This window comes from Dermacentor silvarum, chromosome 6 (genome assembly GCF_013339745.2).
Source record: "Dermacentor silvarum isolate Dsil-2018 chromosome 6, BIME_Dsil_1.4, whole genome shotgun sequence".
NCBI classification, from domain to species: Eukaryota; Metazoa; Arthropoda; class Arachnida; order Ixodida; family Ixodidae; genus Dermacentor; species Dermacentor silvarum.
In genome coordinates this window covers 110,128,942-110,145,551 of record NC_051159.1, presented here as the reverse complement: position 1 = coordinate 110,145,551, position 16,610 = coordinate 110,128,942, and the positions used below count along the sequence as shown (strand labels likewise).

At 46.3% G+C, this 16,610-nt stretch overlaps 1 protein-coding gene across 2 annotated transcripts in view; it reads right to left on the bottom strand.

Moving 5' to 3' along the window:
* LOC119455844 (leucine-rich repeat-containing protein 4C) overlaps positions 1-16,610 on the bottom strand; it is a 29,254-nt gene that overhangs the window by 5,422 nt on the left and 7,222 nt on the right. Inside the window, exons 2-3 of one of the 2 annotated variants that reach the window (XM_037717346.2) lie at positions 11,258-11,512; positions 6,035-6,208 (exon numbers count right to left, since the gene is read on the bottom strand). In XM_037717346.2, the coding sequence (XP_037573274.1) occupies positions 6,035-6,208; positions 11,258-11,512 (429 nt within the window). The remainder of the gene's footprint in view (positions 1-6,034; positions 6,209-11,257; positions 11,513-16,610) is intronic. The other variant, XM_049669357.1, reaches the window with a different exon arrangement.

Genomic DNA, 16,610 nt, shown 5'->3' with positions numbered 1-16,610 from the left:
CTCATTGCTCGCAGATCACCACCGGCAGTTGTGACTGGACGGTGCTGATTGAAAGTAACGAGGGCGCTTTGTTTTGTGAGGTAGGGTGTCGACTACTTAGGATTGCTCCTTGCCGAACTGGTGGGTTCATACAAGGTGCATGAAAATTATTAGTGAACGCCTAATAAATAAAAATGTATGGGTAGAAACAAGTAGACGCAGGAGGAACACGTCTGTCTGGCGTACTTTTATTTTTCAGTGCCGAATCATTCTTATCGAATGTAGACCGGTTTTTCCTGCCGGGCACCTGACCGTTTTCGTGGGCCGATCCCGAAGGCAGTGTACTCTAACACAGCGTCTCGAACAGTGAGGGCTGTATTTGAAGCACATAGCTGTCATCAATCACCCACATAGCGCGCAATGAGACCTTCAGACCCTGTATAGCGCCGATGAAACAACGTACAATCACTTATCGCTAGGCTTATCGCTAATTGATCTCGGATTCTAGGCATTGCGCACCTGGTTTCTTCCACAAATGCGCATAGACGTAAGCAATGACACACGCTGGGCTTGCTCATCCCTAAGCGGTGAATCCACTAATGAAACCACCAGTGATTTCACCGGTCAAAACACGGTCGAAAGCACAATCAGTGAACCGACGGAAATTCAGTAATTAGGTCAAGCGATGTACATAAAGTCCCTATATATATATATATATATATATATATATATATATATATATATATATATATATATTGCTTTCTCAGCAGAAATCTAGGGACTTGAGATGTACAGTGCTCAGCGATTGAAACGCAATACCCAGAGGACGTGACATGCCTCCACTTTTTTTTTTTTTTTTTTTTTTGCGCCACCAGTGAGCGCTGGGTGATTGTTATGGGACCAAATGCAGTCACAATGCGCCCCTCTTGTTTTCAATTAAGCGCCGGAAGCCATGTGCTCCGAGTATCACGTTTCATTCTCTGAGCACTGTATACATATGTATAATTGTACTTTCTTTAACAATGTAAAATTGCGCGTACTCATCATCTCTGCCAATGCAATGACATTTAAACACTTCATCTTACAACCTGCGGTGTACGTTTCGCTTCCGAAAATTACCACGGTTCGTGAGTGCCCTTCTACTATACCAAACAAGAATGTTTCGCATTACGTAGCACTCAACTGGAGTTGTGGCTGCCAAGTTCATAAATGAGCCTCATTTCTTTTTTCTACATATAGGTCATCGTCATTTCGCGCTAGATATTCTTCTCAGCGTAGACAGGCTTATGTATATGTAAACAAAAGTGCAGGCAATGCGGAGGTTTAAATAATGTTTCCGCCGCGGCGGTCGACTATAGTGCTCATGGCGTTACTACTGCTACATGAGCACTATAGTCCACCGGGCACTAGTCCAACTTTACCTTTAGGGAAACCTGCTTTTTTGTTCCTCAGGAGGGCCGTTCTGACACCGAATATCTAAAACTGCACAACTTTGAATAATCGGGAAGAAGCGGGTCGGTATACCAGTGATTTATGTAGAACATCGTGCACACGCATTCCAAGGTCATTGTCCTTTAAGTAGCGCATTTTCCACTTGATGGTAAGCATGAATGCGTCCATATTTTGCAGTTCACAAACGATGATCCGGGATACACCTGCAAAAATTACTGGCAAAATGTTACGGCCGAGAAGCTGGAAGTCAGATAACTTCTCAAAGCAGATCAACCCACCTGTCACCGTTTTTGCAGGGCAGCAAACCAGAGATTAAAAAAAAGAAGTTTTGCCGTATATTATATAAGGAACGTTGCATGTAAAGCTATATATGTAAATAGTATAACGATACCATCTACAGATGCTGAAGAGACGAGGAGGGCTACGAGAGAATTGGGGAACGCTAGGTTGCGTCGACGAACACACGGAGTTGAGACCCATGTGCTCAAATCTCTGTCGGACCTGTATCCCTGTATCCCTGTGTCCCTGTATCATCGCAATCGTGGTTGCTGGTGAATGGGTAGGCGCGTCGCAGAGAAGGATGGCGAAGAGACGACCTTTAGCTCGCGGCGAGCGATACGGGTTACGGTGTCACAGGCGGTTGCGGAGTCACGCGCCGAAGATATTTAACAGCACCGGGACGGCGCTTTTGCCGCCGTGGGGTAGTTTACGATACCATCGAAAGATGCTGAAGAGACGAGCCTCCACGAGAACGACAATGAAGTGTCTGGGTTCCTGGCACGAGCGAATGCTTATCCTGCTACATTCAGGCAAACAGTTCACCAAGCGAAAGAAAATTATAACACTAAACATTACAGTTACCTATCGCAGTCTAGTAATAAAAAAGCCCTATTTAAGTTTCTACGATCTAAAAAGATTGTTTCAGCCCCAATAAATATAGAGTCTGTTAGCTTAACTTCCACTGAATTGGTACAATCACTGGAGGAGATTGCAAAAGGCTTAGAGCGTCGATTCACATCACTTCGCCCCTATCATATACCGGCGCCTGAAACAGCTAATGATTACATAGCAGTCACATTAGAAGAATTAATGAGAGTGGTAAAGATGCTGCCAGCTTCAGCCCCAGGTCCTGATGGCATAACTACAGCAATGATAAAACTATTATTCGAATTATCACCCCAGGATTTGCTCAATCTTATAAATTTCTCGATTAAAAATGCATGGATTCATCCAGACTGGAAGGTTGCCAAAATAATTCCGCTACTCAAAAAGCCGGGTGATGGATATACAACAGATAACATTAGACCGATTTCTCTGACGTCAAATCTAGTAAAGCTAATTGAAAGAGTTCTGTATGGTCACATCGATAGGTGGATAGGCGAGAACCAAATATTAAGTGATTCTCAAATAGGATTCAGGCCCGGCTGCTCAATTTGGTGTGCTCATGTTGACTTGGAGAGTCGAATTCAACTCGCTTGCCGAAACAACCAGTACGCTGCCTTAGTCACATTAGACATTGCGAAGGCGTATGACAGTGTCGATCACAGTGCCTTAATCAACAGACTCTAAAGTGCGAGTCTCTCACAGTACATAATTGCATGGATTCAAAATTTTCTAAGCGGACGCACATTTTATTGCTATCAAAACGGTGTGTCTTCTCACATTTACAAACAGACAAGGGGCGTTCCTCAAGGTGCAGTACTTTCCCCCGTATTATTTAATATTTTACTAAATCACATCCCGACACATCATGACGTACAGGTATACGTATACGCTGATGATATCGCATTTTTCTCAGTATCAAATGATATTCATAGCTTATATAAAACTTTGCAATTGTATTTGAATCAGATTGAAATTTGGCTAAAAGGAATACAAATGTCGCTAAATGTCAGCAAAAGTGCAATCATTGTTTTTTCCTTAACTTTTCCTATCCGAATAACACTGTCGTATGGCCAGGAGATTATTCCACAGGTGAAATCTTTAAAATATCTGGGAATGATTTACACAGAAAAGCTTAATTGGAAGACACACATAGAATACATCGCATCTAAAGGAGCACGCGCAGTTGGTTTATTACGAAGAGTCAGCAGCAATCGTTTTGGAATGCGCAGAGAGACCTTGCTGATGATTTATTGTATGTATGTCCGCCCCATTCTAGAGTTTGGATGCGTGTTATTTTCTGGAGGTCCTATTTATAAATTACGCCCTCTGGTTCTTTTAGAACGCGAATCACTACGTCTATGTCTCGGCCTTCCAAAATATGTAGCGAATAATATTCTTTATCATGAAACTCACCTGCCTTCTCTTCAAGCTCGTTTTCGTATACTGACAGTCCAAACGTTACTGAACATATATGCTTCTCCCCAGAGACGCTCCTTCTATATGTTTATTAGAGAACCGACTGCATTTTTTGAGAATCAATGGTCCATACTGCATTGTCCCCAGGTAGTTTTTGTGCAGAAACTATTAGAGCCATTAGAAATATCAATCCGTGATGTGGATTTTCAAAATTTCCCTACTGCGACAGTAAGCGTTGAATTCGATGATATATTTCCTAATAACGCTAAACTCCTGCCTATTCGATACCTAAAAAGCTTGCTAGATGACCACCTCGAGAACCTTCAAATAAATGCAGTAATAGCCACAGATGCTTCTGTCAGTGAAGAGAAGGCAGGTGTGGGCATTTTTTCGGCATCCTTAAATTGGTCTTTCTCCCTTCGACTACCCGACTTTACGCCAATATTTCAGGCGGAGTTATTAGCGATCATCCTAGCTCTACGAAAACTTCCCACATCTATTAATTCAGCCGTAATCTTAACCGACTCCTTGTCTGTTTGCTCCGCTTTATCAGTGCCCAATTCGTCTATCATTCTCCGAGAATTTCATTCAACCATCCCCCAACATTTACGCCTTATCCATCTGGTATGGGTGCCTGGGCACGTGGGGCTCACTTTAAACGAATCTGCAGACGCACTAGCAGCGGCATCTCTTAACGGCCCGGTACTGAGGATCCTAAGACCTTCGGCATACGTCACTTCTGCGAGATTTAAAAAAAAATTTCTGTCCAAGAACAGGCCAAATCATGTGTACTCAATAACACCGATTTTCAGCACCTTAGGTTTCCTTGGCACATCAGATGGTGTTCAACAAGAAAATTTGAAGTATCGTTTACTAGAATGCGTTGCCGAATACCAAGGCTTAATTTCTATACCCATAGGTCTGGTTTGGCGCCTTCCCCTCAATGCTTTTATTGCAATGAACCCGAAACTATGGATGATTTCTTTATAGAGTGTCGTAGGTTCACCATGCATAGAAAACGACTTCTAGAAGGTCCCCTTCGCCAACTTGGATTGAACATTACGTTACCTATCATACTATCTCTGGGGGCGTCGGCACTAGGACACTGTATAGGAACGTATGTGATGCCATATTTAATTTTGTAATGGAAACAAAGAGACTGCCATCCTAATTTTTTTTTCTCACAACAAAAATATTTGCTTCAAATTTTAAGATGCTATAGCATGAAAATTAATATTAACGATTATAATTCATTGATTATCTCATTCTTAGGTAAGAAAATCCCATTTAGGTATCCTTCATTTTTCTTCCCACTGCCGCCCGATTCATGGCCAATCCCCCATAGTGGGTTGTGCTATATCTACAGGCACCAAACCAAACCAAACCAAGCTTATCCTGCGCTCTGGCTGCAGCGGAAATACAGTGTAAATAGTCTCTTTTCTCGGTGTCTCTCCATGCACGTGTAAAAATAGGACTAAATTCCGGCCGCGGCGGCCACGTTTTGATGGGGGCGAAATGCAACACCGCATGTGTCCCGTGCATTGGGGGCACGTTAAGATACCCAGGGGGTCCAAATTAATCCGGAGTCTCCCACGACGGCGTGCCTCATAATCAGATCGTAGTTTGGGCATGTAAAACCTCAAAATTTAATTTTATTTTATATATAGGACTATATACGGAATAGACTCTGCAGTGCCAGCTTGAAGGTAGCAGCCATCTTTTGCCGTGGGCTGCAGACACTGCCTGCACGAACTGTCCAGATAGCGCTCAGCTTTTTCTGTCGCAAGAAGTCATGGCTTTGTCGTCAGCTGCCTCGTCGTCAAACCTGCGCGAGCGGCCGCGCTGACAAATGACGACAAGGGGCGAGATAGAGTGCGCTTGCTCTAAACGTCTGGGCAAGAATAAAGTAATTGGTGTATATATGCACGAATCACTCTTTTCTTTTTTGGACAAGTAAAATAAACTCGCTTTATAAAATGAGCCCAGCACAGAACCCATTTATTTCTTGGCATGATTGAGAGCTGTCGGATATATGTCGGTGACTTCTTCCCACAAGCCTTCAAGCTTTAGGCAGATAGACCAGTCTACCCATTAATCATTGCATACGCGTTCGCCACAATGGTCAGCCTTTTCATCTCCCACGCTCTCGCTTCTATTGGTTACCGCTCAGCCTCCACTGTCCGCTGACCGCGGTTACCGGTAGGCCTGAGATGAGCGCATCGCGACAGTTTCACAATCACAATAAATAGGCATCAACAACAGCGACAACTACAGCGCGGATCAGAGTGGTCTGTATGTATACCTGCTGGATGGTCTCGTTCTCGAGCTGCAGGCTACGCAGCTTCGCCATGGGCCGTATGATGTCGCCCACATAGACCTGGCCGATGCGTGTGTTGTCAAGTGTGAGCCGCTCGACATGCTCGTTGATGTACTGCGGGAACGCCTTTTTCAGCTCCTCCAGGTCAGAGTCCCGTATCTGCGCCGAGGGAGATAAGAACTTTATTGCACAAACAGCTCATTGCCTGAGCAGTCGTCGCTGGTAAAAAAAAAAAAAAAAAAAAAAAATTAGCAGTGGCTTAGCTCGGCTATGCCAGGATATATGTAACGTTCGGCCACATCGTTCAGAACCGGTAGACCTGATGGCATGGGCGGGTAACGATACCCATTGGTAGCGCAAAAGAGTGGAATCTTCTGTTTAACGAGAAAGTTCTTGCACGTTGTACAAACTCGTGCCACGAGTTCACCCAAGTTGGTTTCACCCCACTCAGGCGGCGCCGCTAAACTCAACGTTTCACGCATGCATGGCACTAATCACCGGCGTCAAGTCTTTCATGTGCCACAGTCTTTCACACACGGCGCACACATATCCGAACGGATTGTTTACGAATTTCGTCTCGAAGGTCCGAGTCGCACTGGCGCTTTCGCTAAGTTTCACCGTATAGTCAGTCAATCGGTAAGCCTTGACGTCATCGACGGCGTCTTCTTGTTGCTGCTGCTGAGATGGTCGGGCACGTCGCTCAGCCTCCTGGCGACGCCGCTTTGCTAGACGTTCCTCCCTTTGCTCCGGTGTCTCCGCAGCACATTTAGCCTTCTTCTGTTCGTTCTTCCTAAGCTCAACGGCTAATTGCCAGGCAACTACTTCGCGATCCGATGAGTTAAGCTTCTCCGCTTTTCTGCGCCGCTGAGCAAAAATTTCGCTCTCCTCCTCCATGGCTATACCACACTGGCAAACGCCCAGCGCAAACGATCAAACGCCCAGCGCAAACGCCTGGCAAACGCCCGGCGCGCCAGCTGTGCGCCGTGTGACGTCACTGCTCCTCGCGCATGCGCAGCACGGCTCTCCAGGAGCCGCACGAAACTGCTCAACCTTGGCCAGTGTAGCTCACGCTACGAAAAAACAAAAAAATCAGGTGCTGCTATGAGGTTGGGAAATTTCCAGAACGTACTGAATGTACTGGGGCCGGAGGTATTCTGGTGGAGTGGTCCAGCTCACCAACGACTGGGGAAGGGGGGCGAACAAAGGGTGTAGGAAAAATGCTGGCTCTCCCGTAATCGACAATAGATGTAAGCATGAAATGGCTACCATATGGCGTCTTTTGCTACCTGTGGTGCCACCGCTTTCAACCGCTTTTCTTCTTCCAACAGTGCAGCGCACTCAGCGCCTGTCGCTACTTTTTCTTCTGGTCGCGGACCACTCACAGACTGCTGGCGTTAAAAAGAGCACAGGCAACCCTGTCTCAGTGCCAAAAGATGTATGGTGCCCTCTATCTGCCTTTTGAACGTCGCTATAGGAAATGACAAATAAACTTCAGTGTACTAGAAGTTACAGTTTCAGTGATATTGTGAAGAAACATTAGAAAAAAATCGGAAGCAATATTTTTTGTAACTCCGTTTGGGAAGTAACTAGCGTATGTAATGCGGCCCTGTCCAAAGGGTTGGGGGTCAGAGACCGCTTTTTCTTTACTTTTGAGTGGTTGCTCAGGTTATCTAGGGTTTTTTTTTTTTTTTCGCAACGATGATCATATGTTCTCGTTTGAGTTCCCGGATAACGGCTCGTGCTTTTGGCTCAAGGTCACTTGAAGCTCGCCAGTCAACGGGAGTTAAAAGCAGTTCATGCTTAATGCGGTGAGGATTTAGCGCGAGGACATGTCCACTGTAGTGCGGAGGACGTTCAGGCGGCCACCTCGACCCTCGCAGAACGGGGTGACCCCGGCGATGCCTTAGAAAATGTGTCATGGCGTCGTTGGCTATAGCGTGAGTGCTTACATGTGCTTGGCGAATGAGGACAGCGTTGTGGAGGTTGAATGTATGGGACGCAAAAAGGGTGGGCCTCTGACATATTTTAGTGTACCATAATTATTTCACAATGCATCTCTCGTGTCCATAGCACACTTCATTAGTCATTGCTATAATCTTATTACCTATAGATCTTACACACTTTACAGTGACTATTTTAGGCCCCTTTACAGCCATGCCACATCTAGCTGTTTTATTCCCACCTTATAATTCACTATTCATACCACTGGCAAGCCATGATCATCGCCTTGGCGGTCTTTGGCCACATCTGGCCCTTGCGCCAATAAACTCCAACAATCATCATCAGCAGAAAGGGTGCGTATATTCTAGGCACTATAGTTTCGACCGTCGCATGTCTCGCAGTCTGGATCGACGCTGATTTCTCTGCTCGACGCGACGAGTCCTCGGGCAATGCCTGTTACGATCGACCTACAGGACAACAGGCTCGGCTTGGCGATGTTACTAACCGGCCTGCCTGATACGTTTTATATACGTCCATGCGGCGTAGAAACGCGCCACCACCAACCACAGCCTCATTGCGGCTGAGTGTGCAGCTTCTACACATTCAGACGCATCAAAGTTCTCGCGCGAGAGAACGTGGGCAGTTACGAGCTATAGAGATGGCGTTCGTGGCCTTTGCATCGGCGCGTTCGCGTCAGGAAAAGAAAGTCGGGCCGGTCGGGTCTCCGAAGATCACGAAACCGGGCGAAAGAGACAAAGAAAGTTAAAACTAATCGCTTCGAAAGTCTTGCTAGCTTCCACAGTTTTGGGGAGCATAGTGAGAAAAAATGCGACACCCCTTACAGCACTGTTGCATCATGCGCCTGCTTATTCGGGCAGCGCTGCTTTCGACAGCACGGCCGGGTAGACGATATGAATAAGAGCAGTTTCACGAATTCAGCTGGGAAATATTGCCTGCCATTGGAGCCAATCGTACGTAGGCATTGCTAGCATACACTATCTTGAAAAGCCCCCGTGTTAGCTCTGGGTAGTCTGGAGACTTCGTCTCCATATATCTAATTATCATTTGGCGCGACCATAGCATAAAGATTTAGGAATGAAATTCTTCAAGCTGCCGACATATCAGTTAAGCTAACGTCTCTAAATAGAAAGTAAATACTATATGCCTGAAACTGTTCCGTCTGGTACTAATGGATACCGAATGAAGCGGGCGCGATATCAAGATTGGGATTCATCTTCTGCGCAGCATTCTCTGCCATAGCGTTTATGTGCCTGCCCGGCAAGACGGTAATGCGCCGAGACCCTGACCACGCAATTAAGCCACGCGACCGCGAATTAGACAGTCTCAGGAATCGGCCCACTTTGCTATCACTCAATGTCCAAGATTAGCCCACTGTATTCGGCGAGAAACCGCCGGGGAGGTTCGTTAAGAAACTTCGCTTTAATAATATTAATGATGCAACTGAGGGGCAATGTTTGCTGTTATTGTGTTCCGGAAGGCAACTTAACGATGAATGAACGCACGGGCAGTTGGGAAAAAAGAAAAAAAAAAGACAAGAGTGAAGGACGGTAACGGCACTTTGCTGCCTTACAAGATCAATCCTAGAAAATGTGGTGCACGAAAGAATACTCAAACAATAAAACAGTGCATAAATCGGGTACGACGAAGCGCGTGCATAGCTAGGTCCGGGCACACAAGTAAAAGTATAAAACAAAAGAACGAAAGGATGAAATGAGTTGCGGCTGTTCATAAATGAGCTTAGTATATAAAGGGACATTAAAAATAGGAATATTGAATTAAGCTGTATTCGTAAATTACGCTTCTGCAATAGTAAAAGGGCCACTCTTAACGTGAGAGGAGGATGCGCTGGCAAGCCACAAAAGGGCGAAAAACGAAAGGCAGCTGGCAACGCTGTCTATAAGGTCCTGAACTTGCCCGTCATGACGTCCTGGATTTTGGCACTGTCTACTCAAGTTTGGTAAGTCGTTTATCGGGAACTGAGCCCTACATTGCATTCTAAAGGAAACGAATACTTAGCCGAGAAAATTTCGAGAACTTCTCATGCGCCAAAACTACCCAAATAAGAGAAAACACATTGAAATCCGAGGCGTTACACTGAAGTACGGCCACTAAGGTTTAGGTGCGAAACTAACGAGAGAGAGAGAGAGAGAGAGAGGGGGGGGGGAAGTTTGGTCAATAGTAATGCACCTTTTCCAGTGAAATAAAAGACAGTAGGATTTGAAAGAACACTTTACTAGTTTGATGCAGCGCGTTAACTTTTGGTGTCCCCTTAGTAACATTAAACAAATTTAGTAAGGTGACTGCTTGGGTTTTGATCCAATGGTTGTGTGTAATGCTGCGAAACTAGACGGACAGGACAAATATGGCGAATCACCGACTTCGATTTCTTTATTGGTTGCGATGTTGCACGTACAAAACCAACTTAGGTTGTTAAACAGTTTCGTTTTTTACAGCGAAGCTGTTTGTGGCTAGGGCCCCGTGAAATTTTCGTGTGTGCGAGCAAAAACTGCGGTCTCATCGGCCGATCCCAGAGATAGTGCAGAAAGGGCCGATCCGAGCGCAATGGCGCATACCTCTGGGTGGTGGGCTCCGGGACCGGTAACGTGACCTTGAACTACCCTTGTCACACCTGGGACCCAAAGAGGTCCCGGGCATAAGGGTGGTCCCGGGCATAAGCACCGCCACCACGGCTCTCCCGTGGTGGCGGTGCCGTCGAAACGTCACGCGTGTATAGTTTCCTCCGGCTCCTCAAGGCGGCAGTTCCGTCGTCCACGCGAATGTAGATAAACAACCAGATATACAAGTTGCCGTTCGCTTGGCATTTTGTGCGCGATCTTCATCGGTGGTGTTTGCTGCCTGCCGGCGACGATTGCATTCTCGTCTCTGTTCCTGCCGTCGCTCTTCGTAGGCGCGTTGCTCCTCGGGAGTCCGGACTATACGCGAATATGATCGAATATAATAATAATTAATATAATAATAACAGAGGTGATACGAAAATATGTGTGCGTACCTATCGTCACGACGACAACCGATGAAGACAATAAACGTGTCCGTACCTTTGTTCCAAATTCTGTACCCCTTCTGTGTCGTGTGCTAAACAGCTTCGCATCCACCTTCACAGAGTTAAATAGCTCTTTTTTTTTTTTATTTTTTGCGGCTGGGTGTCGGAGAGGCCAGTGAGAGGTTCGTGTTATACGAGCAGTAGCGGAAACAGTGGGGATTCTTCGAATGCCATCAGCGTCCTACCTGAATCTCGTACAGGGGTATCTTGGCTTCGGCCACCCTCTCCAGGTCGCTGAGCAGCGGGCTGGCGTGGATGTTTGCCCACCGCAGCGTGAGCCTCCCGTCGAACTCGTCGCACTGGCACTCCTCGGACAGCATTGTCAGCTCGTTGCACAGCGTCGCCCCCACGGGCTCCGGGCAGCAGCAGCAGCACAGCATCAACAGCAGCCACGCACCGGCCGACGCCGCCCACAGGCGCCACGAACTTCGTCGCTGCAGCTTTGTTTTCGAAGGAAGCCCCTTTATGAATCACGAAGTTTTACCCAGCCTCTTTCGGCAGTAATTATACTTATGCGCTATGCCGACTCAGCTGCGTAAAAAGTGCACGAAACGCGGGGTTTGAGGAAAAATTGAAAATTTCCTGAGCTCGGGAACGCAGCTTGGAATTCAGATTATCTGCCCGTATTATTGGTATACATCACCAACATAGTGCTGTACTGTTTTACTGGCGTCAAAAAAAAAAAAAAAAAAACTAAATAAAATCTGTTCTGAAGTCAGGCTCTTCCGCGGAACCCGTATCCCGCTCACTTTTGACGCCGCTTGTGCAAGAAGAGGGAATAGGAGAAGTTTCGTGAGTGCGCTTGCCCACGTACGTAATTAGACAGCCACAAGATGTCGGTTGACAGTCTGCCTTCAACTGGTAGTTTAATTGCGCTTAACTTATCCGGTCTTTCGTGTTCGTCTTCTGGGGTAACCATGCAGCCAAATATATTTACGTACTGACACCAACTTGTCCAAACACACAAATGTTTTACTAGGTCACGAACCTTGCACTAGAACAACAAACCAGGCATGAACTGGCGCTCCCTATTCTCTTCCGGAGTCCCTTCCTCGCTACCCGCCGCAGTAGCTTAGTAGCTATGGCGTTGCGCTGCCGAGGTAAAAGTCACGGGTTTCGATCCCGGCTGCGACGGCCGCTTTTAGATAAAGGTGAAATGCAAAACGTACGTGTGCTTACATTTAGGAGGAGGAAAACAAGAAGTGAAAGGCGGAGAGGTTAACCAGATTAAGTGTCCGGTTTGCTACTCTGCACGGGGGGTGGGGTAAGGGCAGAAAAGATGAGAAAACAAGAGAAGATTAAAAATAAAGGAACGTATCAGTTATCACATTCTATAGTTTTTCAATAAGTCCTGTTTCTTTAAAGAAAGAAGCACACAAGCGCTTTTAAAGCAGTTCGCGCCGACGTCGGCTGGGACCAGGGTCCAAGAATTTTGGCTTCCGTAAGGGGACGGCTGTCAATCTTGTTGAGCGTGGTGCTGAGGACTTTTCTTTGTGCACTAAAACGACGACAATCACACAGAAGGTGCGCAATCGTCTCTTTGCACCCGCAAACCTCACAATCTGGACTTGTGGCCATAGCGATAAGGCAGGAGTTGGTAAAAGCTACTCCAAGCCATAGGTGACAAATGAGAGTCACCTCCCATCGTGGTAAGCCATGTGGAAGGCGGAGCTTTATATCAGGATCCAGGGAATAAAGGCGCTGGTTTTTAGAGCCTGCCGAATTCCATTGGGCTAACGTAAGCCCGCGAGCAAGCGTACGGAGCTGTTCCGCTGCTTCTGATCTGGACATAGGGATAGCGACGCAATCGGCACTGGTATGTCAAGATCGAGCGGCTGCGTCTGCTTGCTCGTTTCCAAGGATACCGCACTGACTTATCAACCATTGAAATACGATGTCATGTCCTTTGTCAACTACCGGATGGTGAATTTCTCGTGTTTCCGCGACAAGTCGTTCGTGGGGTCCAGGGCGTAGTGCAGAGAGCAAACTCAGGGCGGCTTTGGAATCGCAGAAGATAGACCATTTCTGAGGCGTTTCCTGATCAATCAATTGAATTGGTGCACGCAGAGCTGCAAGTTCGAAAGCCGTCGTTGATGTCATGTGCAATGTCCTGAATTTTATCACTGTAGATGTTGCTGGGACAGATACTGCAGCTGCAGAACTGGAGTGTATGACCGACCCATCGGTGCAAACATGTAAGCGGTCACTGTGGACTTCATGGAGTACCAATAATGCTGCCTGCTTTGATGCTGCTGACGGTATTTATGCCTTCTTCGTGATGCCTAGAATGATAAGGCATACTCGAGGTGAATGTAGAGACCACAGTGGCAACGAAGGCCATGCTGCTGGGACGTAATTCGACGGTATACAGCGATGCTCCGTGAGTAGTCAGGAGACGGCTAAAACTCGTGTGCGGCCTAGTTGTTTGCAGGGGCAAGGTGATGAAAGGGTACCCTTGCGACATGTCGAATGTGCACTCTTAAAGCGTCGACCACTATGACCGCCTTCTGCAGTCTCGCTCGTATCTGCGGACGTGTCACGCCGGACGCCCAGATGCAGATATAATCTGCATAGCTGGATATCTAAACCATCCTTGGCAATGATCGAACAAGGTCTAACAGTGCTATGTTGAAGAGCGTGGGGCTTAACACTCCGCCTTGCGGAACACCTTTGCTTGGTTAAATGGTGGGATGTCATTCCATCCTCTGTTAGCATGAAGAAGGATCTATCCTCCAAAATTAGCTATGAACCCCGCGCACTACACGGCCACCAATGCCTACATCGGTCAAAGCATGGAGGATTGCTTGGTGTGCTACATTATCATATGCGCCTTTGACATCAAGAAACACCACCACCGTTATTAATTTCATGCTCTTTTGATGCTGAATAGATGTTACCAAATCAAGCACGTTATTGATCGACGACCGAACACGCCGGAAGCCCGCCACTGCATTCGGATATACCTCATTATGTTCTAAGTACCATCCGGGGCATGTCAACACCATTATTTCCATTGGTTTCCCAACGCAAATGGCAAGAGCGATGGGACGGTGCGATGCCAAGTCTAAAGAATATTGATGAACTTAACGTATTGGGGCGGCAAGGGCCAAGTATGGCCAAAAAGCGCCAGGCTAATGATATTGAGTTGGCACTGGAACGATTAATTACGAGGGGCAGATGTGAGGCGGTTGTAAAGGGGCCTAAAAACACCCGAAGCACAGAATTGTAGACTGTTGGACCAGTTGGTCCACTTCATCTCTTCCTGCACGTAATTCCACTCAACGACACTACACCCGAAGTAAAGTGCGTAATATGTATACGTAATAAAATCATGACAAATACTAATGAGGTGTACTAGGAACACGAGAAATACTAAAATGTGTCAGCGATAAAAGTTTGCAAGAAGCACTACTGCCTTAACATAGCCCTTGAAAACAAGGGTCTGCAGGCACGTGCTATACAAAACGATACTAGCACAGCAGCGTCCTCTGGTGAAAGAATGTGCTATGAATTTCTTGGGCTGATAACATGTAAGACAGCATCATTTAAGAAACCTAAGACTGCTTTGGCGTCAAAAAAAAAAAAAAATGTTCTGCACTAAGAAACATTGCCGGATGGAGAAGCATATATGTTGCCGGTGTGCTAAAGGAAGGGGTTCCTTTCTCTCACCTTCTACTTTCAGGGACTCCAGCAGAACGTGAAGGACGGTCAGCTGCCTCACCACATGAGCAGCAGATTCACCACTAGTCCGCAAGTAAATTTGTGTGTGCCGTATATGTGCCCTATTCTGAGACAACAAAAGAGGACATCACTTCGTCGTGGCTTTGTTGTTGATGTCCAAATGCCCAACCGCGATTTTATTAGGTGGAGCTTATTAAAGGTTTCTGTATCCGACAAACGTTGCCAGTAGTTCCTGAATTATTTCCGAATGAAAGGTTTCGAATCTACGGAAGTAACAAGTATGGAAGAGTAGAGTAATTTTCTTGCGATGGGTGTGGCGATTTCGCCTGAAAGCATATTACCCTCGACGCCTCTGTTCCAAGGCACCCAGAATATGATGACATGCTGTTTAGACATACACGTCATGCACCATACAGAATAAAGCTCCTTGAGCACAGGATTTTTGTGTTAGCCGTCTGACAATGCCAAGAATGCCATTCGCGATAACGGTATCATATAAACGTTCGGAAAGTCGCAAGAGCTTTAGCAATTGGCATCCATCGGTTCCGGATCTGTGGCCACACATCGCGGACCTTTAGCCGGGATTCGTTCAGGATTTGCAGGCTTGGCCTCCATCCAATACGATTTCAACAGAGGCTGAGGTCGAGGGTTCGATGCCCAGCCACGGCGGCAATTTTCTGATGTGGGCAGAATGCTAAACTTTCGTGCACTAACATTTCAACATGTACGATTGAAGATACTCGAGTGGTCAAAACGAATCTACTGCTTTTTCTGTCACTGTTGAAAAAAGAAAACGCTGGTACTATACTGTCACTCATTTCGTTTCATTTCTCATCAGCCAATACTACTGGCCGTCGTAGTCAATGGGACTTAAAATGACTATTTTGCTAATGTTGCGGCGCCGTATGATACAGCAACGCATAACGATCATAATCCGTCATAGTCAGCCAGATAAAAGGGAATAAACACTGTTTTTCTATTCAGCGACGTCCAGGGAAACCATATGTTTACAGGCGCGCAATGCTTTGTTAAGGGGTTAATCGTTCATGGACGCCAGATCAGTCAATAATTAACGAAATGTTGAATAATGACCTAATAATCACTATTTTTCCACATTCCAAATATTTCTTCCTTGGCAGAGACTCAGGGTCATAAAGTTTTAATTCGACTGTGTTATAATTATACCTACACAACTGCAGCTATAGCAGACACGATACATTGATGTGTCACTTTCGTATGATAATGCGAACGCAAGAATTTCTCACTCAATTGAAAATCTGCAGGCATACACTTCCTCAGAAATAAATCCCCGATGCCATATCAACGAGCAATCTGCAATATATATTTCACAATTGAATGTCGCTATACTGACAAAAGAACCACGAATGCACCAGGCAGCGCCCTTGCGTGAATGATCAGAATGACGCTTTTCACGACGAAAGCGCGATTTGATCAATCACACGAAGGCAAGCGAATGATTCTCTTTCAGAACTGTTGTGAGATCGCACCCCACCTAGAACGGACGACAATTCAAGGCTCGTACGTTTTCTTGACCTAACTACAATGAACCTTTCAATGTGTTGGCTAACGAGCTGTCGCAAAGCCAACGCGCACTGGCCACGCCATCTTCATGCCGTCTTGTCACGCATGCATGTGGCGTTGGAAGCACGTGGAATAAGGCCATAACGCAACTGCAAATTTACTGAATAGCTTTCAAAAGAATTTTTCTTTACATAAGCAAAAATTATAACGAATGTTGAATGTCATTTCTATCTAGATCCAACCCCCAACCACCCAACACCCGGGACCCGCCTTGGCGCCCCGAGGAATCTGGTCACAATCTACTAAGTGCCTGAT